The sequence below is a fragment of the Dryas octopetala genome, chromosome 2, assembly GCF_963921425.1.
Source record: "Dryas octopetala chromosome 2, drDryOcto1.1, whole genome shotgun sequence".
In the NCBI taxonomy this organism is placed as follows: Eukaryota; Viridiplantae; Streptophyta; class Magnoliopsida; order Rosales; family Rosaceae; genus Dryas; species Dryas octopetala.
In genome coordinates this window covers 23,891,084-23,899,895 of record NC_141367.1, presented here as the reverse complement: position 1 = coordinate 23,899,895, position 8,812 = coordinate 23,891,084, and the positions used below count along the sequence as shown (strand labels likewise).

The following is an 8,812-nucleotide window of genomic DNA, read 5'->3' as shown; positions in this document are numbered from 1 at the left end:
GATCATGCTCTCTGTGATATTCTTAGCCAGGGTCGAACTGTCCATGTTCATTGCACATTCTGAGCCAAGGTATATTGGTCTAAGACATCAATAGTTGCATTATAGCTTACTTATGATCAAAATTGTCTTTCATTTCAGTGCATAACTTGTATCCACGGAAAAGTACAAATTGAAAATTTCACATTAGGGAATGGGGTAGGCATTGCTTCCAAATAACATTCCTCTATACTCCAAGGGCTACTACCATGATTGAGACTGTATGTTACATTTTCAAAGCAAAGGTTTGGGAAATCAGGTCATTTAGTGGCAAAATAAAGAAATTGTTGAATATCGCAAATGCGGGTGCATGCAGCAGTGCCCGTATTTTTTTAATACTAAGAATTTAAGATTAACTCAACAAGTCTTTAAAAGCTCCATATCAGAATCTCGTTCTCAATGTCACATTCTGCTTTCTGAACAACAATACATGTTTTCGATTGAATGAAATATGAGCACATTAAAAGGTGCTTATAATTTTCAGTCTCTCCACCTATAACCACAGTTGGGGTTGCAGCAAACAAAGAACAATGTCATACCCTCCTCTCCTCTAGCAGTTGCCTGCACACATGTAAGAAACTTGTATCATTAGAAGCACTTCTAGAATATTACCCACCATGAACCAGAAAAAGGTGGTTGAGAGATTGCTGGTAGTTCTTTTTCAGTGTGGCCCTTCAAGGAATGCAATTATATTTAGTAAACAAACTATGAAGTGCAGTTTATTGCCCATGACTTCAATCTGACTTTTCAAAATGGTATCACTGTATAACATAGACGTATCAACTCTTTATGGACGTATACAAGCATAACAAGGGTCTGGAGTCATACACCTCAAAAAAAACAAACAAACAAAAAAAAAAAAGAATCAGACTTCCCTATGTTTCGACTGTGGCAATTTACTCAAAAACAGACAGCAGATGTTTCAATGCCAGGCGGCCCTACCAATATCTCTAGAAAAACACAAAACTAAGGATGAATTCGAGCAGAGCCTAGGCTGGTGGCGCCTGGCTCAACTCATTTTAATAGATAGTTCCTAAATATTCAGTCAATACCTGAAATGAAAGGCAAAAGCAATGATATACGAAGTGCTGTTACAATAACTTTATCAACGGAAATCTTTTTCCCTGATGCATTACTAAAGTAGCTAAACTAAGAGGTACAAGATTGATTGTTAAAATGTACAAACTATATTCTTAAATGTTACTCAAGTATGGGATTATTAAATGTCTTCTTACAGTACATACTATCTATTCAACATCTTTCCTGATGCATTACTAAAGTAGGTAATAAGGTACATACTATATTCTAAGTCGTCATGAAAATCCAAAGGTCAAATGATAAAGGCTAAAAGCATTAAAAGTTTCATCCCGCGACTTAGTATATGTTATGTCTTATTAAAATATTTAAGGTTATGTGCTTAAACAGCTTCTCTCTTGATATGTAACTTAAAAATCAAATGAAAAAGGGATAACTAACAATAAAATTCACCACAACACATAGAGGATGGGTATTTAACCTGAAAGAAGACAGCTTCTCCATGCTTGCATTCAGCACAGCGTACAGCTTTAGTTCGAGGAAGAGTTGGATCTGCAGCTACATCCTGCAATATTTGAGTGCGTTCCCCAACAGAGTGATGTACCTCATTTCTATAGACACAATTGTTATCAGCAACCTCCTGCAAAAAAAGAAAAACATAAAATCTAATAAATAAGCATATAAAACAGTGAAGAAGAGACCTTTTATCAGAAATGATACAACCCTATAGTACAGAAAAGTGGTTAGAGCACAGAACAACCGGAAGACTGAAACTAGATTCTAGAAGGTGACTTTATATGAGACTTGGAGCATCTTCTGGGTTGTCTTTTAAGGGGTTATTGAACTTAAAATTAAGCCAACAAACATATTTATAAGATCTCAGCCAAAAAAAAAAACATATTTATAGGATCAACAGAGACGAAGAGTATAAATCATCAGATATTTTTTCCTGGTATTAGCTTTTAGCATGACCCATAAAGAAAAATTAATGGAAAACCCTCCAAGAAGGAGGTTATCAGAGTGAGACACAGTACTAAAAAAGACAGAATTTTTATGGCATTTCCATCCCCAAAAAGAAAAAATTAAAAATCCCTAAAAGCTTCAGTTGAAGCTTTCCTCAGGTTATGACAAGTAATTATGTTAATCCTAATTAGCTAAGTGAGATTATGATGCATTAGGGCAACCACAGCACTAAGCAGAAGAACAATGAAAATTTTTGAATCCACATTACATGTAGGCATGTGGGTTTCACTCTAAAATTACAGACTTGGAAAAACATACCACGCAAAATATTATTAGAGAAAAATCAAGGAGAAATAGAGAGAATGAGCGACCTGGTGATCGCAGTTGCGGCACGCATAGAGAAGGATCTTCTGGTCCTTGTCCTCCTTTGGGTACAGAATGTTGTTGCTGAAAATCACGAAATCAAATTAAGATTAAAAAAAATTCAGTTGTTGTGTATGCGAATGATGACGACGACGACGGTTTAGGTTTACTGACCATTCGCGGCAAAATTTCATGGTACTCATTTTGGAAAGGTTGAGTTTGTTTTGAGGGCTCTCTGTGTTTTGGTTGTTCGCTTGAGAATGGCGGGCTCTCTCTCCCTCTGCTCTCCTTATACAGACCTTTCTGGCGGCACTTAATGCTTCGATGCTACTCAACAATTTTAAGGGTCCTGGCCAAAAAAAAAAAGGAAGAAGAATTTTAAGGGTATTTTCGATAAACTAGAAACTTCGAGGCCTAAAAAGTAAAACCCCAAAGCCACAATATGTTTTTGCTTTTTTGAGAAATTGAGATACACATTATCTTATTCCTTTTTTTTTTTGGCCCGACACATTATCTTATTCTTATCTATAAACAACAAAAATGATCTAAAATTAATTAATTAGTAAGTTAACAATTATGTTGGGCACATTACACAATGTAATCTTAAAATCCGAACCATTTATTTTTTAATCCCTACTTCAAAGATAATTCATGTAACAAATCTCCAAAATTAGAAGTCATTTAGCCATTTGATTATAATAACAACTATTTATATGCTTTTATTGAAAATATTGATCGTCTATTTATTTGATCTCAATTAGATGACTACATAATTTTCGATTTAATTGATTTTTTGCAATGATGATATTTGAAGTAGGGCCTAAATAATTGATGGTTCGGATTATGAAATTAGTGATGTGGTGGGCCCAAAAACATGGTTAGCTTCGTATTAACTTACTAACTGGTTAGCTTTAGAGCACTCCTCCTATAAACAAAGTTACAAAACCCATCACTCTTACCTTTAATAAAACTAGCCTCTTGGCACGCGTGTAAATTGACATTTATATTGTGTTTTTTTTTAATCTTTTTTTTATTGTTTAACAAATTTTTATCACTCTCTCCACATTTTAAAGAAGTGTTTTTTGTTTTTAAAATTTTATTTTAATGGTTGCATTTTACAACTATACCTTCATTTAATAGATTTTTTTAATGTAGTTTTGGAATGAAGAAGAATTTAGACAATTCTATTTTTGGTGAAGCCTGTGACACCAAACTATTCTCCTGACTTTATAATAATAATAAAGATAAATAAGGTGCTTTAATTAGAAACTCAAAATTAAAAAGAAATTTAACCCAAACTCCAACCGGTTTAAAAATTAAGTTGCAGCCTAAACTGTCTATCGAGTACTCGGCAAAGTATATGCCGAGCGCTTGGCGCTTGCAAATGGAACCCGCATCTGCAAGCTAACCTACATCTGTAAGCAAAAAAATGTATCTGCAAACTAACCTACATCTGCAAGCAAAAAAATGCATTTGCAAGCAAAAAAATGCAATTGCATGCATGAATCGAGCGCTCAGTAAGTTGCTGAGCGTTCGGTAGTTTAGTTTTTCAGCTCCGCGTCAGCGTATACGGACATATTGAGCTATAACTTAATTTTTTATTTGGCTAGATTTTCAGTTAAAAATCTTTTAAAAACAGAGTTTATAAGTAATTTGTTTAAATAAATATTCAATTTTGGAAGACTAAAGGAAAAGCTCTCAAATTTTATAAAGATATGTTAATAAATGGAAAAGCAAAGAAAAATTAATATTTTTCTTTTATATAATATTAGTTGTCATCGTGTCAAAAGCATATAATTTATAATTGACACTTCTTGACTTGTTTATTATTTGTGTAAGCAAGTTATTATGGTTGTGAATTAGAGTTAGCCTAGTTGGCCGAGGGCAAAAGCTCCTCTCCTACACACCCAAGTTCGAACCCTCCCCCTCTCCTGTGTAATTTCAAAAAAACAAAAAAAAGTCATTATGGTTTTGATTACACTAAGAAACAATCGACTTAAAAGTTAAACCCGTTAATTAGTCTCATATTTATTAGAAATGTGATACACAAACGTGGTACAAAAATTGTTAAAACAACCTCACTTTCTAAACATTTCTTGCGCTATCCTATCTAAAAGGCTGCTCGATCGGGCGGGAAGGAGCTTAGTGAAATGAACTTAAACTCAAATAGTAGATTGACGATTTCATGACCTTTGTAACAGAAAAATCCGGGTCAGAGGTGCTTGCAGCTGAATTTTCTTCTAGAATCTGCATTCCACCCAGCAATAATCAATACCTTGAGAGCTTAGCCCATAAAGCATGATGTAGTAACAGTTAACACAGACCCATATAGAATTTAATAAACTGTACTAATCTCTTGCCAGTTATGACAGGCAAATGCATGAAGGAGTTACAAAAATTAGGCAGTGGCCAAAACCTATGCCTATATTTGTGCGACCAAAAAGATAAATCAGGGTCAGACCACAACAATTTATCATTTTAAAGCCATCATGATTCACTGGGAACAATTTATCATTATGTTTTTTACTGTTTTAACATAATATTAGCAGTAAGATATTCTGTGCATGCTAGATCACTGGGATTTGAGTTGGTGTGCTCATATCATTTCATGACTATGTCAATATTCTAATTTATTGTATTATGTTAATACTGCATTATTACCATTTATATTCTTTGTATCATTTTTATTGTTAATAACAGAATATTAGCAATAAGATATTAATAAATTAATTGACAAGGTTTGTGCATGCTAGATCTCTGGGATTCGATATTGATAAATTAAAGCTTCTTAATTCAATACCTATATAAATCAAAATCCAAAAGACAAATACATACAAGAGTTTCAAAGACAAAGTGGCAAAGTGCATGTGCATAAATAGATAGGCAGTAGGAACGATCTATTAATATGGTAATGGAAACCAAGTGTGAAGAGGAGTTCCAAAGAGTGCCACACACAAGACCTCCATTCACTCTCAGCCAAATCAAGCATGCCATTTCACCACATTGCTTCCAACGCTCTCTCCTCCTAGCTATCACTCTCAAGCTTGCTCATTCTCTTCTTCTACATTGCATGCCCACCTTCTGGATTTTCCAAGGCTGCATATTAACTGCTGTAGGGGTCATTGCACACGAATGGTACAACAAGTACTTCAGCAACCCACCAGGCAGGGTGCTCAATATTTTGGTCACACTCACTATTGGCTGGCCCTTGTACTTGGCATTCAATGTTTCAGGCCCAGTCTATGACCGTTTTGCCTGCAATTATGATCCTTACAGCACTATATTTTATGACCGTGAAAGGCTTCAAATTTGCATTTCAGATGCTGGGATTGTGGTCACTGTTTATGTGCTTTATCGTTTTGTGATGGCAAAAGGGTTGGCTTGGCTCCTCTGTTTTTATGGGGTGTCATTGCTTATAAGCAATGGCTTCCTTGTGTTGATCACATTCCTGCAGCACACTCACCCTGCATTGCCTCGCTATGACCCAGCTGACTGGGACTGTAATATAAAAGGTGATCTACAGATGGTCAAATTAATTTTATTGAATATGTTCTTCAAACCTTGTGAGTAACAATAATAAACTTCAATTACCAAAATTTCAACCACCTGGATACTAATCCTGCATGTTCAAGTAATTAACCACGAAGAAAAAGGGTGCAGCACCCTCAAAATTCCTGATAATTATGTCAAAACCAATCCAAAAGCACCAGCTCTTTAAACAAAGAGATGGGAAATCACATCTCTAACCAAAAAGTTCCTGATGGTGATGTTAAAATAAAACTCCTAGCCAAAAGTTGTTTAAACAAGAGAGATGTGACTTCATTAACAAGGAATTAAAGCTTCCTGGGGGACTATATATGACCCAATCAGCAGCCTAAAATATTCCCGAAAGAAGGTTTGCAGCAGTTGATATGGCAGCTCCAGTGATGGCGCATTGCACAATCTGCTCATGATTCGAACCCTCCGTTGTGAGTGCCAAGGCCACACCTGTAATTGCTCCTGCAACTGCACTGTTTTTCTGCACCAAACCAAGCAACAATAGCTTTTAAGTAACATGGAAGTAGTAGCTCTAGTCTTCTGGCTAATGCAACATTAATTCATCATAGAAAAGAAGCATTACCCAATCATGAGCTCCACGAGCCTCCGTCAGTCCATACGTGAGACCTGAATACACCCCTGCAGCCAGCCCTGCAATGAAAACAAGGTGTGAGCTCCCTTCCTTTCAAACTGTACGTGGACAAGTAATTGTGACTTGGAAAATCTATAGGTTGTTAGTCTTACAGAAATTCATTTCAATGGAAAACTAGCATTAACTTAGCTACTATGTAAAACTTATGCATTTTATTCTTGCAATTCGATCATCTAAATAATGTACTTACCCCATTGTAAAGATTCCTTTCCCGTTTGTTTCACCTGAAAAACATTGTGAGAAGTTATAACTCACTGACACACAAGCCAGGAAGCTCCATCAACATACTGATGTGGGTCAGTAATTCGAGTACGTTCCAAATGATTAAATTTGGAACTATAGAGTGCCTATTCTAGAGGAGCACTATGACTAAGTCTTCATAATTGGAAATCAATGCTTGACTGATTGGAATTAGTTTTAAACTCACCATGGCTTCGAGAGATTTTCCATTGTTTTCGCCTGCAAAGCACATGAACACCCACTTGAGGCATAATTAATGCAAATAACGGAGTAAAGACAATACAATACAGCTAATCATCTTCTCGATCCTTTTCTTGTAGATCCTTGACTTGTAATCTAACTCATCTATTATAAATCAAGGGTTGTTTATTTTTGAGTTTTAATGTTAAAAATTAAACAATATGACTTAGATTGAAAACCAATGAGTGACAAAACAAGGAGAGAGGATTCAATTCAATATATATAAGACAGTGTTGGTTGAGTAGTAGTTAGGTAGGAACCTTTGAGGTCTGGGAAGCGATGCCTTTTGGAACTGCCAGAGAGTTCTGGGGGCACACCACCACCACTTGAATCAAGTCCTGCAGCTTAATTATAACAATTAACAGTACACATATACGTTTCAACATTTCCCTCTTTAATTAGCAAATTATATATGATGAATATAACCCGAAAACGAAAAACAGAACATCATGTTGCGCACAAGATTAGCAAATCTTCAATTGAATGAGACAATTAACGAAAATGTGTACACACAGAGCTAGAAATTCAAAGTAGAAGGAAATAAGTGAATATATGACAAGGGAATTGAAGAATTTGGAGGACAAAACGTTAGGGAGAGGAGAAATGGTACCTTCAGTGGCTATGAAGTAAGCCTCACGTGAGACAGCCTGAATAGCTCCGATCTGTGCATTGCAGCAGCAGAGGCTTACACACACAATTAAGAGTGTAAGTAATTAGGAATATACATACGTACCCCAGCAGATTTGAGAAAGCTCTGAGCGATGCGGTTGAGGAGAGGGTGACCGAGGTCGAAGAAGCCACCCTTCTCGAAGCCCAGGTCCTGAAGCAGCGACGACGTCTTTGCGTCCGCATTACTGCAGCTGCTGATGTTCACCATCTTGTTTGATAATTTGTTTGATCGATAACAAAGAATTCAAAGGTGATAAAGATTGTGATAAGCTGATAGCGAATAAAAGGAAGTGGGCAGTGGATTGGAACTAGGAGCAAGTCAGCGATCGAGGACACGTATTCATGCAACCCTACGTACGTGTCCTTCGTCTGCTAACCTCAATGCGACCTTCGTGGCGACTCTTTGGAACTGCTTCGCCACCTGTCTCCCCTTCTACTATACCAAGCTAGCTTCTCAACTATCCAAAAAATACAAGGATACTGACTTTGCTATTAACAGTGATTAAAAAGATGCTTTTGTCCCTCGCAAATTAATCACGTGCACGTCCTGTGACTAATTTTGACCAATTTTAAATAACGTTTAAGACTGAATTGACGAAAAACTCTTGATCGATATTTAAGTAACCTATAAATCCTTAATTGAAACACTTTGAATGTCACATTTTCAATTGAGACTAGGGGTCATGCGACCAATTTTAAACAGTGGTTATGACGAAAAGTCTTTGATTGGTATTTAAGTATATTACAAGTCTTTAATTGGAACATTTTTAAGTTTGAATGTCCCAACTGAGGAGTAAAGTAGAAGCGGTTTGGTAAAATTTTCCCTTCTAAGATTGACTCTGGAATTTTAGAATAAAACAACTCGTTGTTTGGTTCACTAAAAAAGGAAAATGAGTAAAAGAATAGACAACGGCCGATGTTAATGACATCAATTTCAATTCTTCCCATCCTAATTCTATTCCACTCTAATATTCATTCCAATAAAACAAAATATGGCAAAAACAGTCTGAAATTGAAAACCAACGCACAATTCAACATAGTCATTGACACATGCACCATGAGGTCCATGACGCAAAA

The 8,812-nt window shown here is 36.0% G+C and overlaps 3 protein-coding genes across 4 annotated transcripts; 1 reads left to right on the top strand and 2 right to left on the bottom strand.

The window, feature by feature from the left end:
* Positions 1-282: 282 nt before the first annotated feature.
* NRPB9A (RNA polymerases M/15 Kd subunit) lies at positions 283-2,722 on the bottom strand. Its single transcript, XM_086233519.1, has 4 exons — positions 2,572-2,722; positions 2,406-2,481; positions 1,553-1,711; positions 283-597 (listed from the first exon to the last, which is right to left on the bottom strand). The coding sequence occupies exons 1-4, from the start codon at positions 2,598-2,600 to the stop codon at positions 517-519; spliced, it is 345 nt and encodes a 114-aa protein (XP_086089645.1). The 5' UTR covers positions 2,601-2,722; the 3' UTR covers positions 283-516.
* A 2,586-nt stretch (positions 2,723-5,308) lies between these two features.
* On the top strand, positions 5,309-5,968 carry LOC147294416 (omega-6 fatty acid desaturase, endoplasmic reticulum isozyme 2-like). Its single transcript, XM_086231189.1, has one exon. The coding sequence runs from the start codon at positions 5,309-5,311 to the stop codon at positions 5,966-5,968; it is 660 nt and encodes a 219-aa protein (XP_086087315.1).
* A 142-nt stretch (positions 5,969-6,110) lies between these two features.
* On the bottom strand, positions 6,111-8,135 carry ATOEP16-2 (Mitochondrial import inner membrane translocase subunit Tim17/Tim22/Tim23 family protein). Of its 2 annotated transcripts, none has more exons than XM_086233155.1 (7): positions 7,800-8,135; positions 7,677-7,728; positions 7,327-7,410; positions 7,014-7,045; positions 6,777-6,810; positions 6,518-6,585; positions 6,111-6,415 (listed from the first exon to the last, which is right to left on the bottom strand). In XM_086233155.1, exons 1-7 carry the CDS (start codon positions 7,941-7,943, stop codon positions 6,272-6,274), a joined length of 558 nt encoding a protein of 185 aa, XP_086089281.1. In that variant the 5' UTR covers positions 7,944-8,135; the 3' UTR covers positions 6,111-6,271. The 2 variants fall into 2 exon arrangements, with proteins under 2 accessions (XP_086089281.1, XP_086089282.1); XM_086233156.1 differs by having other exon boundaries at positions 7,327-7,404.
* Positions 8,136-8,812: the final 677 nt, after the last annotated feature.

What these genes read in the sequence shown, in the direction of transcription:
- NRPB9A (XM_086233519.1), bottom strand. Translation starts at nt 2,600, where the DNA reads ATGAGTACCATGAAATTTTGCCGCGAATG. An exon ending in ATGAAATTTTGCCGCGAATG is followed by an intron (nt 2,482 to 2,571) that starts GTCAGTAAACCT and finishes CGTGATTTTCAG; the next exon opens with CAACAACATTCTGTACCCAA. An exon ending in GAGAAGCTGTCTTCTTTCAG is followed by an intron (nt 598 to 1,552) that starts GTTAAATACCCA and finishes ACATGTGTGCAG; the next exon opens with GCAACTGCTAGAGGAGAGGA.
- LOC147294416 (XM_086231189.1), top strand. Translation starts at nt 5,309, where the DNA reads ATGGAAACCAAGTGTGAAGAGGAGTTCCAAAGAGTGCCACACACAAGA.
- ATOEP16-2 (XM_086233155.1), bottom strand. Translation starts at nt 7,943, where the DNA reads ATGGTGAACATCAGCAGCTGCAGTAATGCGGACGCAAAGACGTCGTCG. An exon ending in TCGCTTCCCAGACCTCAAAG is followed by an intron (nt 7,046 to 7,326) that starts GTTCCTACCTAA and finishes TGTGCTTTGCAG; the next exon opens with GCGAAAACAATGGAAAATCT. An exon ending in CTCGTGGAGCTCATGATTGG is followed by an intron (nt 6,416 to 6,517) that starts GTAATGCTTCTT and finishes GGTTTGGTGCAG; the next exon opens with AAAAACAGTGCAGTTGCAGG.